Source organism: Notamacropus eugenii, chromosome 1, assembly GCF_028372415.1.
Source record: "Notamacropus eugenii isolate mMacEug1 chromosome 1, mMacEug1.pri_v2, whole genome shotgun sequence".
NCBI classification, from domain to species: domain Eukaryota; kingdom Metazoa; phylum Chordata; class Mammalia; order Diprotodontia; family Macropodidae; genus Notamacropus; species Notamacropus eugenii.
In genome coordinates, this window is record NC_092872.1 from 472343459 (window position 1) to 472364099 (window position 20641).

Here is a 20641-nt window from a genome sequence, read left to right on the forward strand (position 1 = left end):
TCCAAATCCACAGAATTATGGAATTCGATAGCAGAATGAGGTACACCATTTTCTTTTGTATTATGTTTTGTTATGTTTTATGATTTCTCCCCTACATTCTAATTCTTCTATGCAATATGACTAAGGTGAAAATGTACTTAATAGGAATGTATGTGTAGAACCTATATAAAATTTTATGCTGTCTGAGGGAGGTAGTGGGGAGGGAGAGGGGGAAGGAGGGGGGAAGGAAGGGGGAAAAAAAATCTAAGATATATGGAAGTGATTATAGAACACTGAAAACAAATAAACTAATTTAAATTAAGAAAAGATTCTTTTACGTATCTTTGAAAGTCTCAGCTGACACATTATTATCTGACCTTAAACCTTGCAAGGAATATATATTAGAGGTCCTAATTAAAACTCATATATGGACTAAAACTTAATTCAAATATGGACTCATTTATTTATATGAATAAGCTTAAAATTGTGCATGGTAACAAGAATCACAATGAGAATTTCAGTTACTGCAATCGTAGGTAAACTCCACCCATGGAAAGCTGGATCTTCGGAGCATTCTGAAAAGAAAGCAGTCTTATAATATCCCATTGTGCAAGAGCTATGGGCCATTAGCTTTCAATAATTGCCCAATATGCTGATATTTAGCTCTTTCCCTTTGTCCCTAGATTCATGTGGTCCCCTCCACCTTCATGTCGAAAACTTTTCCCACCACCTAATAACCAGACACCCATCTTAAGCATGATAGATATTCTCATCAAGTTCCATGGAAGCTTCTTGTGAAAGAGAAAAAAAATCTTTTCAAATTATAGTTCTGTAATCTCTCTCTTCACTCCCACTGGCTTCTCTGATAAGAACTCATTCCAATATGCCACTTCTTTCTCCTTTAACTTCTTGCCTGTCTTCATGTTGATATCAATTTGAAGGTACTCTTCATTCTGATCGTAGACAGGCCACTTCAGTAGGCCTTCACCATTGGGGTTTCTGAAAAAGCAGCAATTTTTAAAAATTGTATTAATCATTTAAGCATTGATGATAGTCATGGTTAAAAAAAGGGGTAGGAGGTGGACATCTCATTCATTAGTCTCACAAAACCAAATTCCTCAGGATTAGGGCATTAAGTTTCTGCCTTCTCAATTGTACTTCAAATCCTCATATAATGCAATAAAGCCATTATCATTAACCATCTATACTGGTTAAAAAACAGAAAAAATGAATCAATGGAATATGCTATATAAGGAAGAATCACAAAGAATTGAACATAACAATTGAGTGTTTGATAAACTCAAAAACATAAATTCATAAATTACTTGGGAGTGAACTCCATATTTATAGTAGAATGAGTTTATGTGGGAAGAAATTGCTTCCTTTCTCCACTCAGTTTTGTTAAGGCAAGTAAAAATATAATCACAATTAAAACAATTTTAACATGTTAGCAAGGTGCTAATATCTTGTAATCTGTTTCAAAATAGTCAATACCTGTCTCTAATTGAATTGGAAGGGGTACCTACTGGCTGAACAAAAATTGGCCAGACCTCTTAGGTACCTTAAAAGTCTGAACTGCTAGCTCTTCAGTCACACAAGGGACAACTAATCTTTAAGAAATAATGGAGGTAGAGGGAGTAATTTTTCTCTCCTTCCCCACCTCTGACTAGTACTTGTTTAAAGAGACTTTACTGGTTGTAAAAATCACTTCAAGAGATCTGGGGGACTATTTGAGAAGGAGCTGAAACACAAATTCTTTGGAGAAATGCAGAAAAAACATTTATTCAAGGCTGAAGGCAATATTCAATGGCAGGACCTCTGGTAAGAACCAAACAAGAGATAGCTGGATGTGTACACAAGAGGGAGCTAGTTTTAAATATTTACAGCTATTCTTCAGTGAGAGATGGAGACTCTGTAAGTTAAGAAATGTTACTATCTAGCCAATTTGGCAGAGTTAGCAGGGAATCTGATGAACTCCTCCATATTCACTTCTCAACAACTGTAAAATAGCACTCCAAAGTGAATTCTGGCATGGCACAACCAGAAAACAGAGTGGAAGAAAATGGGAAAGAAAGAAAGAAAGAAAGAAAGAAAGAAAGAAAGAAAGAAAGAAAGAAAGAAAGAAAGAAAGAAAGAAAGAAAGAAAGAAAGAAAGAAAGAAAGAAAGAAAGAAAGAAAGAAAGAAAGAAAGAAAGAAAGAAAGAAAGGAAGGAAGGAAGAAAGGAAGAAAGAAAGAAAGAAAGAAAGAAAGAAAGAAAGAAAGAAAGAAAGAAAGAAAGAAAGAAAGAAAGAAAGAAAGAAAGAAAGAAAGAAAAAGAAAAAACAGTTTGTCTCATTCAGGTAAAATGGGAATACAGGTCAAGACAGGAAGCATCTTTGTAAGCCAATGGAAGGCACTAAGCCCCAGTGCTGTGCCAGATGATCATGTAAACACCAACACAGGGATCCCTCCCCACATTTTCTTCAGCCTAGTGCCAGGTAAGCATTCAAATGCCAATACTAGGTTATAATATGTCCCTCAGCATAGGGCTAAGCAGGCAGATAGATACCTGTGCTCAACCCCCCACATGCCTAAGTACATGGCCAGACACAAACACATCGACTCCCCCCTGCCATGTGGCCTTGAGTTTGCAGGTTATCTACCCTTTGTAAAGACCAATATCTTGCACCATGTATGAAGATAAAGTCAAAATGGATACATGACCCAGACATAAAAGGTGGCACCATAAACAAATTAGAGAAGCAAGAACTAGTCTACCTGTCAAACTTATGGAGAAGTGAAGAATGCACAACTTACAAAATGTAAAATAGATCATTTTGATTATGCTAAATTAAAAAGGGTTTGCACAAACAAAAATAACATAACCAAGATTAGAAAAAAAACAGAAAGCTGGGAAACAATCATTATAACAGGTCTCTCTGGTAAAGGCCTCATTTCTCAAATATTTAGAGAACTCAGTCAAATTTTATAGGAACAAGCCATTTCCCAGTTGATAAATGGTCACAGAATATGAACAGGCAGTTCTCAGGTGAAATAATAAAGCTGTATATAGTTATATGAAGAAATTCTCTGAATCAATTGAGATTAGAGAAATTCAAATTAAAACAACTCTGAGGTATCAACTCACATCTATCGGAGTGGTTAACATTACAAAAAAAGAAAAATGTTAAATATGGCCAATATTACAAAAAAAGAAAATGCTAAATGTTGAATGAGATGTGTAAAAACTGGAACACTGATGTCCTGTTGTTGGTGTTGTGAACTGATTTAACCATTCTGGAAAGCAATTTAGAACTATGACCAAAGGACAATCAGACTGCATCCCCTTTAATCCAGCAATACTATGATTAGGTTTGTATCCCAAAGAGATCATAAAAACAGGGAAAGGACCATGCACACACACACTCACACACACACACACACGCACACAAATTATAGTCACTCTTTTAGTGATGGTAAAAACAATTGGAACTTAAAGGGATGTCCATCATTTGCCTAAACAAGTTATTTTATATGAATGTAATGGAGTACTATTGTGCAATAAGAAATGATGAGCTGGTGACTTTCAGAAGAACTTGGAAAGACTTATACAAATTAATGCAAAGTGAAACAAGCAGAACCAGGAGAACATTGTGCATGATAACAGGAACATTGTGTGATGATCAACTGTGAATGACTTTGCTCTTTTCAGTAATACAATGATCTAAGTTAATTAAAGAGTACTCATGATGGAAAATGCTATCCATATCCAGAGAAAGAACTGGTCAACTCTGAATGAAGATTAAAGCATGCAATTTTTACTTTATTTTCATGTCTTTTTTTCTTTTTATTTGTTTATTTTTTCACAACATGAAATAGGTTTTATATAATTTCAATCTATATCAAATTGCTTCCTGTTTTAGGAAGAGAGGAGAGAGGGAGGGATGGAGAAAGTTTTGGAACTCAAAATTTAGGGAAAAAATGAATGTCAAAATTGTCTTTACATACAATTAAAAATAGAATACTATTAAGATAAATGAAAATTAAAAAAAAATAAATGGTGCTGTCTTGGGTTGGCTGGTATGAGGTTATAAAGGATGAAGTTGGTGAGAATTTTACAGGAGACAAAGGACTTTAGGACCCATGGTCCTAGGGTAGCAAATGACTGTAGCCCCATGTATTCCTCACCTGAGTGTCTCACTTCCAATGAACTCTAATTTATTCTTCCCATATAAGTTCTGAGCATTTGTGTGAAATTATGCCTCAAGTCCCAGGGTGGGGGTGGGAATGTTTTGTACATACTATTCTAATCATGTAATCTTGGTAAATGCCTTTATTTTAAAGATAATTTTTTTTCTATTTGGGTAATTATTATTGAGAAGTATACTGGGGGAAGGGAAGCCTGTGAACTATATATATACATACATATATATATATATAGTGTGTGTGTGTGTATTTATGTATGTATACATGTGTATATATGTATGTATATGCATATATGTGTGTATATATATATATACATATATTTGTATATATCTTTATGTATGCTTTTATAGTTTATAGCTTCAAAGGATGGAGCCTAGAAACTAGAAGCAGTAGCTATCCTCTTGGGACCAATCTGTGAACAAATGTTTGGAAGAAGCTCAAAAGAATTATTTCACCAACAAAATGTTTATTACACTGGAAAGCAGCGTTGTAGAAATTACATCTAGAGGAGGAATTTTAGTACTGTATACTTCACTAAGCTCAACATGGATATGTAAACCAAATTTTAAGTATCCTATTAAAATTGGTTAACCAGAGAAGTTACTATACATAATTATGGCTAGAGGGTGAATCTTTGACCAAGGATAAAAGAAATCCGAAAAGATTAAGTAGATTATATCAATGACATGGCATTGAAAAGTTTCCCATGAAAAAATTCAATGCAAGTAAAATCAGAAGAGACATGATACATTAAGAGTGGAAACCTTGTATAAGCTATCTTTGGTAAGGGTCTGATAGTAAAGTTTTATTGGAAAATAATGGACATATATGAAACTTGGCTATTGTCCAATAGATGTCATCAAAGAATATGAGCAAATGGTTCTCGAAAGAAACTATTAACCACTGAAAAGAGTGCTCCAAATTACTCAAAACTTAGAAACAAATGTTAAAAAGCAAAACAAAATCCATGAGGTTTTACTTTGCACCCAGCAAATCTGCAATGGCGACAAAGGCTAAGATAGTTGAGAATAAGGGGTTATGAAAAGAAAGGCAAACTAAAAATGCAATATTTGTGGAACTAGGAATTGTTCTAACCAAGGAAAGTAATTTGAAGTTTGAAAAGTAGAGTAAAATGTCCATACCATGAGACCCAGAGAGTTTGTTTGTAAGTGTATATTCCAAGGAAGTCAATGACAAATTAAGGGCCCTTCTACACCAAAATATTTTCAGTGAACCTTTTCTAGTAATAAAGACATAGAAACAAAGTAGATGCCATCAATTGAGAGCTGACAATTTGTATTGTAATACATGATTTTAATGGAATATCACATTAGAAATGACAAGGAATATGAATATATAGAAGAATGGGAAGACTTACGTGAATTGACAAATAGACCTAGGAAAACCATATACATAACAACTACACGAGGAGCAACTTAATAAACGATACAGTGCTGTGATATCATAAGAACAAACTTTGGCCCCAAAGGAGAAATAAGAAAATTTTAGTTTTTTCCTTTTTTGTAAATGTTAGGGATAATGTGTCTAGAAGTTCACATGTACTGTCACATTCAATTGATGTACAAGTTAACTCTGGTTAATTTTCTCTCCCCAACACACATGCACATATACATATAAACACACATCCACACACTTACAAAACTATTTTCTAAGATAAAAGGATCTCTAAGAGAGGGAGGAAAGGAGGATAAATAATGGGAAATATAAATTATGAGGGGAAAGTTATGTTTTTGGTGGAAATATTTCCCTATTCTCTGTTTTTAGTCTTACCCATTTCGAGCAAAGTTAGCCCAATATTTCATCATTGTCCTGCTCAGTTGCTTTTCCTCTTCTGGAGAACCCTCTGAAAATAAGAGCAGAAGATAAAATAAAACTAGATGTTAAGGATCAAAGCCACAGTTTTTCTTCGAGATCCCCTATCACTTTTGCCTTCACATGTAGTTTCTTGTAGGGACATCTCTTCTTTTTATACTTCCAATTTTCTACTTTATACAGTGTCTCATTCTTAATGTATCCTCCTTAAGCAATTTCCTGATTTTATCCTTGAAACATAAAAAGGGCAAGGATAAAATAACCACTGTTAAGATCCTCATATATTCTTCCTCCAAAGTGAATTAATCTATTATCAAAAGACAATAACTTAAAGGAATTTTTGTTCTTATCCATTGATCACTTATCAGAAAATGGTTAGTAGTCTCATATACATACATAAATACATATATGCAGACATGTTAGTTATTTATATATTTTAATACCAAACCTTTACCGGAGAAATTGAATACAAATATTTCTTCCAATTCAACCAATTCCCTTTTTTATTCTGAGTACTTTAATTATGTCTGTGTCAAAGCTTTACAATTGCATGTAATCAAAATTACCAATTTTATCCTTGGAATTGCCTCTATCCTTTATTTGGTTAACGATGCATCTTATACCAAGAGCTTGGAGAGGCATAAGATTTGCTTTTCTTCTGATTTTTATTGTATGATCTTTTTAACATTAAGATTGTTTATCCATTTGGAATGCATTGTAGAAGATGGCATAACATTGTGGAAGATGGTATAATACTGTATAACATGGTATAATCATTGTATTTCTAAAAGTATTTCAGAAAATTCTGGTCAGGACTTTGATTTCCTTTGATGGCTACCTTTCTTTCAAAGATGCTGGTAATGAAGTTAGTAGATCAAAGGTTGTCATACTTTGAAAGAGTCTCTGTGAATTAGAGTTACAAAATCCATTAGTATTCTGGTGATTCATGCTACAGTGCCATGTTTTCACCTCCTTTTATCATGAGACTCAGACTTTGCCAGTTTTTTCACTTTTTTATTGAAGGATTGTGGGTTCAAGTTGGCTTCAAGGAGCTTCCTGATGATTTCATTCCTAGTGGAGGTGGGAGGCCCACAGGTTCTACACACTGTGCACTTCTTTGGACTTTTTCAATTGTAATGAGAGTTAAAGATCTTCCCACCCATTAATAGGCCTTAGGTAGAGCCCATTAAGAGAAGCTTGATTAGGGGAGGCTTGTTTTGTAGGAAGACTCACACGTTTTGTTTATTTCTAATTAGGCACTAGATTATGAGGCTTGTGATGCCCTGTAACTCTAAAAAGTGCATATATACTCTGAGGTGAGGTTTTGCTTTGGGGTTTACTCTTTGGAAGAAGGTTAGTGTGCAAGATGGGATTCTAGGAAGGCATTAAGAACCACCTCCCCACCCTGGCTTTGAAAACTCTATAGTAACTATGTATGTATGTAATGGCCAGACAGTTGGATTTGTCTGTTGATCTGTGATGCATGTATTGCTTATAGTCAAACAGAAGCCTTATCTGATGGTCTTTATTTCTCTGCTTGTATTTTCTCTTTTTGTATATGTAATTAAAGTAGATTGTTGATCCCCTTCAAAAGTTATTGTCCTTTTAGAAAAGCAGATCTAAAAACCTGTGCTACCACACCATCCAAGATGTATCAGGGTGCTTGCTGCTACATCAGTCTATTGTGCTGAATTTCCCTTTGTTTCTTTTTTGTTTTTAAAAATGATATTTATTACATAGGACAGTTTTCTATGAGGGGAAAGGAAAGGAATACTGAGGAAAACTAGGACAATGCTAAAAAAAAATACACAAATAAAAACATACAAAAAAACAAGAAATACACTTAGAATCCAAGACTCGCTGAACTGGAAGTGGTCTCAGACAGCATCTGTCCAAATCCATCCTGGACAGCAATAACAGGAATACAACTCCCCTAACAAGTGGTCATATAGCTTTCATTTGAATAGTCAGGTGGTGGGTACCTCATAAACTTAATAGAAAAAAAACAAGGATGCTTTTGAACAGTGAAAATATTAACTTATATCAATATAAAGTTCACCTCTATGTAACTTTCATCCATCACTGAGTTTCACCCAGAAAGATCAAGTCTAATCTCAAATGATACCATTTTTATATACTTGAAAATAGCTAGCTGTCATGCTTTTGCAGGTTTCTCTTCATGCTAAATATCTTCAGTACCTTTGACTATTCTCATCCAGCATGGTCTTAAAGTTCCTTCCCAATCTAGGTACTTTTTCTTCAATCATTATTACAGAATATTCCAGATGTGATCTGATAAGGATTGAGTATAGGAGGACTATTCCCTCCTTTATCCTAAATACTAGACTGCTGCTAATGCAACCTAACACCATTTCCTAACGGAAATAAGAGGCCCTTAGTTTTGGAACCTTGCTGGTATGTTCCTAGAACAGAAGTAAAATTGTGTTTATTCTATTTCTACCTCTATCATCAGTCTGTAAATTGAATAAAATAAAATAACATGTTTTCTACACCACAAGGCTACTGTCATGATCAAAAGAAAATTCAGAGGAAGACTGACTGTTTGGTAAGTTAAAAGAAATAGGAAAGGACTAATAATTTCCAGAAATTATCCAAAAATATTGCTTATGAAGACTTTATAACAAGCAAAGATCCATTACCATATAAGAATGGAATCCCAAAGATAAGGAAAACTTCATCCCCATGGTCTGCCTTTATTGTCACTGGCTTCAGGTCTCCCCAAAAGCTTGGTCGATGCTGAAATTCATACATGTAGGTAGGTGCACCTGAAGCTACAAGTAAAGAAAATGATGGAAATTTAGAACGTCAAATGTCTTACCATTAATGGAAATCTTTGGAGATCATTTAAAAAGAAAAGGAAAGAAAAAGAAATAGAGCTTGTGCTCTGAATCATTAAATTCTTTTATGTAATGGCAGACCATGGACTTATAATATATATAGAGGTGCCAACAGAGGCATGAAAAACAACATTCCATATGATTTTATTTTTATCTAATATTATTATTCATTTCCAGGGTAATTTAGCAAGATATTCATGCTCTTCATCCTTAATTCCAGAATGGAATTTAATTTAATGTTATCTTGCATAATCTGTAGCATCCTCAAGATAGTGTAATCAAATCTCTACTTCATAAAGGCAGGACATCTAGATTTCCAGGGAGGCACCTGGTATCATCATCACGTTGTCCCCAGTTAATCAATGTCCCCTGCTCACAAATTATTGTTTTCTTCTCTACCAAAAACTTTATGGCCTTCCTATTTACATTTAGGAAATATTCAACGAGGATTTGGGCTCAGGTCTCCTGTCTCCAAGCTCAGCACTCTTGTTTATATCTAAATTTATCTACTCTGCTTCTTGGTAGGATCTGTCTCAAGTAGCTCTAGAATGAGTTAGCATTCTTAGCTAAGAAGTGGGAAGGTTAAATCTAACTGTATCAATGCGTTCATTTCTGCTGCTCTTGGAAACTCACCTCTGTGAATACGAGCCACTATTACAGAAGGAATCCGAAACATCAAATCTCCCATCATGTCCAGAAATAGACCTTTCTTTTTGACAGGATCTTCTGTCACTCCAAGATACTCCTCAGTTATCACAGGAGTAAGATCTTTGGGTATTTTCTGAAGGGGTCGTAAGGAAAAGAATTAAAGTAATTGGTTATTCATTCATGTCTTCCATTTTATCCATTCCATTCATCTTCCATAATTTCATTTATTCCTTGACTTTATACCCTACAAAAGATTGGCTCAAGCAACATCTTTTCTCAATGACATTGTCAATCTATTACAAGCAAGTTTCACTTTGTTATATACTTTGTGAAATCTTGCTATAAATTATGAAATCTCGCTATAAATTGTTTAGCCAATCACCCGTTTATGACATTACTTACAAAGGTTAATTGGCCATAAAAATATTATTTTAAAATCATATGTTTAGAGAACAATTATGTTGTTCAGGTATTTAATCATGCGCTACTCTGTGACTCTTTCAGGTTTTCTTGGAAAATGGTACTAGAGTGCTCTGCTATTTCCTTTTCCAGCTCTTTTAACAGATGAGGAAATTGAGGCAAACTGTTATGTCACTTGCTTAGGATCACACAGTTAGTGTCTGAGGCTACATTTAACTCCAGTCTTGCTGATTCCAGGCTAGTACTCTAATTACTGAGCCACTGAACTACACCGTGGAATCATTATAGTTCAGTAGAAACCATGCAAAAGTTAATAATAAATCTGTGTTCTGCCATTGGACAACTGTCTAGAGAGAAATCACTTTCCTTTTCTTGGGCTCAGTTTCCCCATTTTTACAATGAAGTTATAGAAACTACATTGCTTCTAGGTCCCTTGAGTTCTAACATTCTGCATTCTAAACTTCCCTCTCACCCACCTATCTGCCAATTTATTTGTAAGCTCCTTCTAAGTTCTGACATTCTGTGATTTTAGGTCCCTTACAACAAGTGGGTAGGAGCTCCACAACAGAGCTGTTGCTGTTTCTTGGTCCAGCCTGTCTCCTGATAGAGGATATCCTGAAATCTGCAAAATAAATAAACAGATAATCAGTTATTTAATTAAATGAAAATAAAAATTCACAAAAAAGTAATGGTGGTTAGCAACAGAAGTAAAATATTTCATATAAGTGAAGAAAACACTTTTATTTTATCTTTGTGACTAGAATAAGATTCTCTAAGTTGAGCTAGATCAAACAATTCATTTAACCTATATAAATCCCAAGAAACCACAGAACTAGATCTTTTTTAAATTATGAAAATAATAATTGCCAAACTTTTATCTAATTGATAAAAAAAACATCCACTAAAGTTAAGATTCCTACTATGTTTAGAAGGCTGGTCAATTGACAGCTTCCTGAGATTAAGGCTTGACTTTGTGCTATCTCTCACCTCTTCCCTACTCCATATCCATGCTATTTCCAAGGACCTATCCATTTCACCTTTGTAATGTCTCTCTAATATGACCCCTTTTCTCCTCTGATATGGCCACCACTGTGGTACAGGCCATCATCAGCACATGTCTGGACTACTCTAATAACCTGCTAATGGGTCTGCCTGCATCAAGTCCCTCTCCACTCCAATTCTTTCTCCATTCATCTGCCAAAGGGATTTTTCCTATACTATGTGTCCCTCCCCTGTGCCTCTAACTCAATAAACTCCAATCACATTCTATCAAATCTAAGATCAAATACAAAATCCTCCAACTGTCATTGAAAGACCTTCGTAACCTATCCCCCTCCCCTGACATGCAGACATGCCTTTGCAGTCTTTTTACGTTTTATTCCTCACCACACACTTTTTGATGTGGTGATGTTGGCCTCCTTCTTGTTCTATGAGCAAGACATTCCATCTCTTGTCTTTGACCGTTTTCTCTGGCTGTCCCCCATGACTAGAAATTCCTCTTTCCTTATCTAGGCAGCTTCGTTTCTGTGGCATCCTTCAAGTTCCACATACAATCTCGTGTTCTACAGGTGTCCTTTCCCAACCTCTCTCAATTGTTATGATTTCTCTTTTTTCATTTTTTCCCATTTTTTCTGTACATAGCCTTTTTGCACATGTTTGCTCTATGATTGTCTTCCCCATTAAACATTATTTTGTTTCTCTATGCATTCCCAGTGCTTGGCATAGTTTATGGCACATAGTAGCTACTTAATTGACTGACTGACTGATTGACATAGTTATCTGATATTTTAAAAGACTGCTACTAAATCCATTTTTAACTATAACTATATGTTTCTCCAACTTGTATATTCTAATGCCTGAAACACAGTTCTTTAAGGTCATATGAGTGGGCACAATATAATGTAAATGACATTGGAAGGGCTAGTAATACTGAACCTTTTATAGCTGAATATCTACCATTTGTCTGAGTAAGATTGCTTTTTAAAGATTCAAGGCAAAAGAATTCCTAAAGATCATTTAGTCCAACCAACTCATTTTATAGTAAAAATAACAAACACAAACAAAAAAAACCCCTAAAATTCATAAAAGTTACTGGCATAAAGTTGCATGAGTAGTGAGTAGCAGAGCAAAGATTTCAAGTTATGGTTTCAGATTCCAAATCTGTGCTCTTTCCACTATGCCATATTGTCTTCATATTGATGGTATTAGATATCAAACTCAATGCCTTAAAGACATTCCATCCAATTGTAACAGAGAGGAAGTTGGAGATAGCATGAAGATTCTATGCGCTGGGTTGTGGGACTACAACCCCCAAAGAGAAAAGGCATGGGTTCTATTCCTAAGTCTGCCACAAATTCATGTGTGACCCTCAACAATATCTTCCTTCTTTGGGCCTTAGTTTTTTTTTTTTTTGCTGTTGTTGTTGTTGTTAATTTGCAAAATTAGGTGTTTAGACTAGATGTTCTCTAAGGTTACTGATCTTTGAGTTAGGGAGTACTGAATGTTACCTTTATATTGTGAATAATTTGACCACTGCCTAGAGTCATTATTTGGAAATACAGCATTATGCTGATGGTAAAAGTATACGACTAACTTTATAAAATCGTCCTATCACAATGAAGATATTTTTCTTCAGTGAACAATAGGTAATCCCTGCTCCTGGAAACAGAAAAAAACATGAAAATGAAGAAGAAACACAATGTTCTCACATGTGGAAAAATCCAGCCAAATTCATCACTGTTGAATCCCACCATATATGGGATCTGATTGAACTTCTTTTCAGCAAGGAGCTCTTTGGGACTTTTGGGGAAAAATACTCCATCCACAACTGCAGGTAAGAATGCAATTTTCTGAAAGAAAAAATAGTAATGCAAACATTTTCTCACTCTAACCAAAGATTTAAATATGTGATTTTTAATAATCATCTTCCTCTATGGACTATGCAATGATACATCTTTTGTATTCATTGATGAGGTCAGCAGGCACAAGAACTTGTAGCCTTATTTTATTTTATTTTATTTATTATTAAATTTATTTATTTAACTTTTCACAAAATTTTGGGTTACAAATTTTCTCTCATTTTATCCCCTCCCCCCCCCAGACACCAAGCATTCTAATTGTCCCTATGACCAATCTGCTCTCTCTTCTATCATCCCTCTCTGCCCTTGTCTCTGTCTTCTCTTTTTTCCTGTAGGGCCAGATAGCTTTCTTTACCCCTTTACCTGTATTTCTTATTTCCTAGTGGCAAGAACATTACTTGACAGTTTATCCTAACACTTTGAGTTCCAACTTCTTTACCTCCCTCCCTCTCCACCCCTTCCCTTTGGAGGGCAAGCAATTCAATATAGGCCAAATCTGTGTAGTTTTGCAAATGACTTCCATAATAGTTGTGTTGTATAAGACTGACTATATTTCCCTCCATCCTATCTTGTCCCCCATTACTTCTATTCGCTTTTGATCCTATCCCTCCCCATGAGTGTCGACCTCGAATTACACCCTCCTCCCCATGCCCTCCCTTCTATCATCCCCCCCACCCTGCTTATCCCCTTATCCCCCACTTTCCTGTATTGTAAGATAGGTTTTCATACCAAAGTGAGTGTGCATTTTATTCTTTCCTTTAGTGGAATGTGATGAGAGTAGACTTCATGTTTTTCTCTCACCTCCCCTCTTTATCCCTCCATTAATGAGTCTTTTGCTTGCCTCTTTTATGAGAGATAATTTGCCCCATTCCATTTCTCCCTTTCTCCTCCCAATATATTACTCTCTCACTGCTTGATTTCATTTTTTTTAAGATATGATCCCATCCTCTTCAATTCACTCTGTGCACTCTGTCTCTATGTGTGTGTGCATATGTGTATGTGTGTGTGTGTAATCCCACCCAGTACCCAGATACTTAAAAGTTTTAAGAGTTACAAATATTGTCTTTCCATGTAGGAATGTAAACAGTTCAACTTTTGTAAGTCCCTTATGACTTCTCTTTGCTGTTCACCTTTTCATGGTTCTCTTCATTCTTGTGTTTGAAAGTCAAATTTTCTTTTCAGCTCTGGTCTTTTCATCAAGAATGCTTGAAAATCCTCTATTTCGTTGAAAGACCAATTTTTCCCCTGAAGTATTATACTCAGTTTTTCTGGGTAGCTGATTCTTGGTTTTAGTCCTAGTTCCTTTGACTTCTAGAATATCCTATTCCATGCTCTTTGAACCCTTAATATAGAGGCTATTAGATCTTGTGTTATCCTGATTGTATTTCCACAATACTTGAATTGTTTCTTTCTAGCTCCTTGCAATATTTTCTCCTTGACCTGGGAACTCTGGAATTTGGCCACAATGTTCCTAGGAGTTTTTCTTTTTGGATCTCTTTCAGGAGGTGTTCTGTGGATTCCTTGAATATTTATTTTGCCCTCTGGTTCTAGAATCTCAGGGCAGTTTTCCTTGATAATTTCATGAAAGATGATGTCTAGGCTTTTTTTTTTTGATCATGGCTTTCAGGTAGTCCCATAATTTTTAAATTGTCTCTCCTGGATCTAATTTCCAGGTCAGTTGTTTTTCCAACGAAATATTTCACATTCTCTTCCATTTTTCCATTCTTTTGGTTTTGTTTTGTGATATCTTGCTTTCTCATAAAGTCATTGGCCTCCCTCTGTGCCATTATAATTTTGAAAGAACTATTTTCTTCAGTGAGCTTTTGAATCTCCTTTTCCATATGGCTAATTCTGCTTTTGAAAGCATTCTTCTTCGCATTGGCTTCTTGAACCTCTTTTACCAATTGAGTTAGCCTATTTTTCAAGGTGTTATTTTCTTCAGCATTTTTTTGGGTCTCCTTTAGCATGGTGCTGACCTGTTGTTCATGCTTTGACTTCATGTCTTTCATTTCTCTTCCCAGCTTTTCCTCCACCTCTCTAACTTGATTTTCAAAATTCTTTTTGAGCTCTTCCATGGCCTGAGCCCATTGGGTGGTCTGGGACACAGAATCCTTGACTTCTGTGTCTTTGCCTGATGGTAAGCATTGTTCTTCCTCATCAGAAAGGAAGGGAGGAAATGCCTGTTCACCAAGAAAGTAACCTTCTATAGTCTTATTTCTTTTCCCTTTTCTGGGCATTTTCCCAGCCAGTGACTTGACCTCTGAATATTCTCCTCACACCCACCTCACCTCCTGATCCTCCCAGCCAGCATTTCGGGTCTGAGATTCAAATGCTGCTTCCAGCCTCAGGGCTTTTGGTGGGGGCAGGGCTGCTATTCAGTGTGAGATTAAGTTCAGGTGCTCAGGTTGGGGCAGGGCCGCCTCTCAGGCTCAGTTCCCTCAGAGGGTTTATGCACAGACCTTCAACAATGGATCCAGGCTCCTGCCTGCTTGGGGAGCCCCAGTCTGCCGCCGCCTCCCATCCTCCACCTCCCGAGGGGGCCCGAGCCACGGGGGCACCCCACTCCCCTCTCGACCCACCAAAGAGACTCTCTCACCAACCCTTGTCACCTGTGGGTGGAGGGACCCGTGCAGCCGCTGGAGATCCCGTCCCCGACGCCCCCTCGGATCTGTTCCCCTCTGTGCTGCGGCAGGTCTGGGCTGGGCTCGGAGTCCACAGCGCGACGGACCCCCTGCCAGAGGTTTGCAGGTCCCTCTGGAACAGAAATCTCCTTCGCTCCACTGCTCTGTGGCCTCACTGCTCCAGAATTCGCCTTGAGTTACTTTACACAGATGTTGTATTGGTTGTGGGTTCAGAGCTATGTGTATTTGCGTCTTTCTACTCTCACATCTTGGCTCCGCCCCCCTTGTAGCTTTATTTTAAACCACAAAGACATTTACGGGTATTATTTTTATCTGACAAATGGATTATTTGTGAATCAATTACTTTTGCCTCTTTTATAACTGATTTGAATACAATGTATGAAAAAATAAAACAGTTCAGTAAACTTCATTCAGTTAATATGCCCAAATATATAAAAAAACATTAGGTTAAAAAACTAATCCCTTATAAAATGTTGTCCTGGCTGCACAGATAAAAAGTAAGTGTTAAATAATGCTATGGCTTCTCCACATTTTTGAAAACATGTTCAACTTCTACATTCTCTAAAGAACCTTCCCTGATTACTGTAATGATAATTTGAATGGGAAGATCTTTCCCATTCATTAATGGGCCCGTGTGACCTGCTTAACTCATATGTAAGCCCAAGTCACATGTGATGGGAGGAACTTGCTGAATGAGTGGAATGGGAAGGGTAGATCAGAACTGGGAGGAAGTTGGTGAGAGTGGTTAGGGTGGAGGAAAGAGGATGCAGGAAGGTAGGTACAACTAGGCTGGTAAGTGTTTGTGGGAAGACCCTGACAGGGAGGAGGGGGGGAGATGGAAGTCCTGGGAGTGGCTTTGTCCCCTGCAGTGTTGATGTGTATTGCATTCTTGGTTACTATGATAGATTTGGTTTTCTGGTGCCTGAATAAATGTTTTTCTTCTGCTTTCTATATGGAGAATGTGTGATATATTGTAATTCACAACTATGCTGACCTATTTATAGCTGTCCTTGATGTTGTGAATATTGCCTTTGTGATAAATTTGGCATCATGAACAGGACCACAGGGTATAAAATCTCTTTTTGGAAGTTTTAGAGGAAGAAATTTTCTCCTGATTGGAGGTTTTACCTTATTCCTTCCTAGCAGGGGAATGGGCTAAAAGCACTGGATCCTGTGAAAACTGGAGACCAAGGTAACAGAAGGAGAAACCTAGAGATCTGGAAAGGTGTTTGCAAGGAATACCAATAAAACCAAGGAAAGAACTGGCAGGGGCATGCAGGAGAAGATGGAATTTATTAACAGGTTATTATATTGTGCGTGAAAGAGGAAACAAGCCACTGAAGGAAAAAAATTCAGGTGGAAAAAGAGGTAGCTAGTTTGCATGGAATTCTCAGTGTTCAGGCTCATCTTTAAAAGAGCAAGCTGGGGGATCTCAGGTGGAAGAAAAGGCTGCAAATTTAAGTCAAAAGAAGAAAAGACTGGCAAAAGAAGTGTGCATACAACCTTTATACAAATGCAGCCTAGTTGCCACAGTGATGACTGCCAGGGGAGTGTTTGGGAGGAAAATGTAAGGAATTCAGAGTTAGGAGATGAAACAATGCCAGAGGTTGAAGCTTCTCAGGCAAAAGCATGCTCAGTACTAAAGCAGAAACAGGAGAATCACCAGGGAAACACAGTGTTTAGGGAGATAACTGAGGATTTTACTCAGCAGGAAGTCACAGATATTTTGAGTTGGTCCACCCAAAGAATGGGAGAATCATTAATATCTTGGCTGGTAAGAATCAGTGATGGAGGGGCCAGAAGATTATTGATAGAAGATGTAGATTGCTTGAAATTTATTTGTATTGTTCAGAACCCTTTTATACAGTAAGCTTTTAGAGATTACAATATGCAAGGAGGTAACAATACAACTAATCTTGTAGCTCTGGCTGCAGAAGGATGAAGTAATGAGTATCCTACTGACTCTATATGACTTAGTGGAGATAGACACTGGCATTCACTTAGGGACTATATAAGAAAGTTAAAGAAGGATGTAATGAAGACTGCCATAAAGACAAGAAACACAGATTCATACTATGATACCACTATAGCAGTTTCCCATAGCGATATAATAGTGAAGACTGCTCGACCCACAGATAAGCATTTCATTTTTACTCTAATAATTGGGGGGAAAGGGTACTTCTTTAAGAGGTGGCAAACAAGATTTCTCAGTTAAGTAACTTAGGGGACTGAGGAAAAGATAAATTTCTTCTAGAGATAAGTGTAAATAGCCAGTGGATTCAAAGTCAGAATGGACTGACAAGAAAAGAATTGCCTACTGCTCTATTGAGAGCAGGGGTAGATTTTGGATGCATAGATGATATTCCAACTAATGAACTATACAAAATGTACCAAGAAAAAAATGGACAATTACTCAAGAAAGAACATACTGTGGTAATTGTATGTATTCCTGAGTACATCATTGGGGTAGATATATTGAGACGTATGACTTTGAATTTATCCCAAGGGAGATACCAATTTGCAGTAAGGAAAATGGGAATTAATACAGTTTTAGCAGGTAAAGTAAAAATATGCACAATCACTTTACCTGAACCCTCTGAAGTAATTACTTTAAATCAATATTGTGTGCCAGGTAAACAACGTGAAATTACCAAAACTATAAAGGAATATGTTGAGGCAGAAGTGGTAGTGCCTAAAATTACTCAATGGAATATCCTTTCTAGCCAGTATGAAAGTTAGATGGGACATGGAGAAAGACAGTGGATTATTGACAATTGAAAAAGGTGACTTTTCTCTTGTTTGCTGCTGTTCTAGATCTATTACCTTAATAGAAAGGATCCAGAAATATGATGGAACTTGTTATGCAGTTATTGATTTAGCCAATGCTTTCTTTATTATACCAATAGACTGTAAACAATGGGACCAATATGCTTTCACTTCGCAGGTCCGACAATATACTTTACACTCTTGCCACAAGGATATCTGCATAGTCCCACTATTTGTCATAGAATTGTGGCTGAACATTTGGATGAATTAGAGTTACCTGGTATACAGCTAACATACTACACAGATAATATTATTATACAGGGGAAAAATGTAAAAGAAGTAGAGAAGAATTAGATGCTTTTAACTGAACATATGAAGAGCAAGTTGTGGGTAATTAACCCCGCAAAGATGCAAGGTCCAGTTAAAACTGTAAAATTTGGGGGATTACAATAGAATAACAGGCCACAAAGAATTTCTTTCACAATTCCAACAAAAGATTCAGGATTTTCCTATTTCTACCAATAAGAAAGAGTCCCTAAAGTTTATAGGAGCATTTAGATATTGATATATCACATACCACATCTAGGACAAATTTGGAAACCCTTATACAAAATTACTAGTATCAAATATGAATTTGATTGGGGTTGGAGTAGAGTAAAGCTTTTGAAGAAGCAAAGACTGCTATACAATTGGCCTTAGATTTATAGCCTATGCACAGTGGCCTGGTGTAATTATAAGTCGCTGTATAGGATGAATATGCAAACTGGAATTTATAGCAAAAACAACAAAGCCAAAATGTACCTTTAGGATTTTGGTCTAAAAAACTCCCTTCATCTGGAATTCAATATACTCCTTTTGAAAAGTAGTTGTTAGCTTCATATTGGACTTTGTTAGAGACTTAACAACTGACATTGAGCTATGAGGTAATATTAAGGCTTGGAATCCCAGTTATGACCTGAGAGATGAGTAGTCTAGCTTCTTACAACTTATGGACATGCACAAGAAGCTAGCATAATTAAATGGAAATGGTGTAATCAAAACAGATCTAAAATAGGCAATAGTGGAGTTTCTGCTTTATATGAATCTATAGCAAACATAGATACTGAGGGAAATGATACACCTCCTGAACCAAAGCAGCAAGTGGCACAGTACTTGGTAAAATATAATGAGGGATATGATGGATTGACTGAAGAACAAACAAGACATGCATGGTTTACTAATGGGACAGCAAAATATTTAGACCGCAAAAGACATTAGAAAGCTAAGCCTATAACCCGTGTACTAGGAAGACTTTGGAAAGTATTGGGATAAGTGGAAGTATTCAATATGCTGAACTTATGGCAGTACATCAAGCTATCAAAACAGAATAAGGAGGACAGTGTCATAATTCACTGATTCATGAGCAATAGCTAATGGGTTATCTACATAGATGCCCATGTGGAAAGTTAAAAATTGAGACATGCATGGCAAGCATGTCTGGGGTGAAGAATTATGGGAAGACTTATGGGACATGTCTTAGGTTACTAATTTGTCAGTTTTTCACGTAGCCCTCATCATACCAGAACATGAGTACAATACACATGCTGGACAACTATCAAAGATTGCTATTCAACGTATTGTCCCTACTCTGACACAAACTGATGATCTGGTACTAGCAAAGTGGGCCCATCAAATAGCCAGTCATTTAGGGTCCAGGTCACACACCAGTGGGTATAAGAATAGGTATTAATATCTCTCATTCTTTCTTAAAACAAGTAGTAGAATAATGTTACATGTCAGTTGGAAAAGGAAGGAATCATTCCTTGGGATGTAACTGGAGAAATAGCAAGGAGAAAAGTACTAGTATAAATTTGGCAAATAGATTATTTCGGACCCTTACCCTAACATAAAGCATGCAAATTTATATGTACTTATGTTGATACCTATTCAGGTGTACTAGTGGCTCATCCCTATAAGAATGTGACCCAAAGAAAACATCTGTAAAACTCTAAATATGATAAAGGTATATTATGGAACTCCAATGGAGATTCAAAGTGACAATGGGTCACATTTCAAAGGTAATGAAATAAAGAGATATATTAAACAATATGGAATGGGTATATCATATTTCATATTATCCACAAATGTCTGGGTTAATTGAAAGAATGAATTAATTTTTGAAATATAAGTTAAGTTCTAACACTGTTATCAACAATTTGTTGACTGCTTTATGTAATTTGAATAATAGACCATTGAGAGTAAGTAAACCTCTAGCCTGAATGATGACCACACATCTACAAATTAGAAAACAACAAAAACATAAAACCCGAACTATTGAGTATTAGACTATGAAACCAGATGTCCCAGCACTGTATCCAGGGATATTTGGTTCATCAGGATATGATTTACATTGTTTAGAGGACTTTAGGTTGGATAGAAAATAAAAAGAAGAATATTTGCTGGAATATGTAT

General features: G+C 36.3%; 1 protein-coding gene across 1 annotated transcript in view; it reads right to left on the minus strand.

Moving 5' to 3' along the window:
- Nucleotides 1-418: 418 nt before the first annotated feature.
- The window catches only part of LOC140519349 (liver carboxylesterase 1-like), a 44887-nt gene continuing 24664 nt past the window's right edge, over nucleotides 419-20641 (minus strand). The window contains exons 9-14 of the mRNA XM_072632255.1: nucleotides 12633-12773; nucleotides 10466-10546; nucleotides 9490-9637; nucleotides 8659-8790; nucleotides 5957-6029; nucleotides 419-978 (exon numbers count right to left, since the gene is read on the minus strand). Coding sequence (XP_072488356.1) covers nucleotides 801-978; nucleotides 5957-6029; nucleotides 8659-8790; nucleotides 9490-9637; nucleotides 10466-10546; nucleotides 12633-12773 — 753 coding nt within the window. The 3' untranslated portion in view covers nucleotides 419-800. The remainder of the gene's footprint in view (nucleotides 979-5956; nucleotides 6030-8658; nucleotides 8791-9489; nucleotides 9638-10465; nucleotides 10547-12632; nucleotides 12774-20641) is intronic.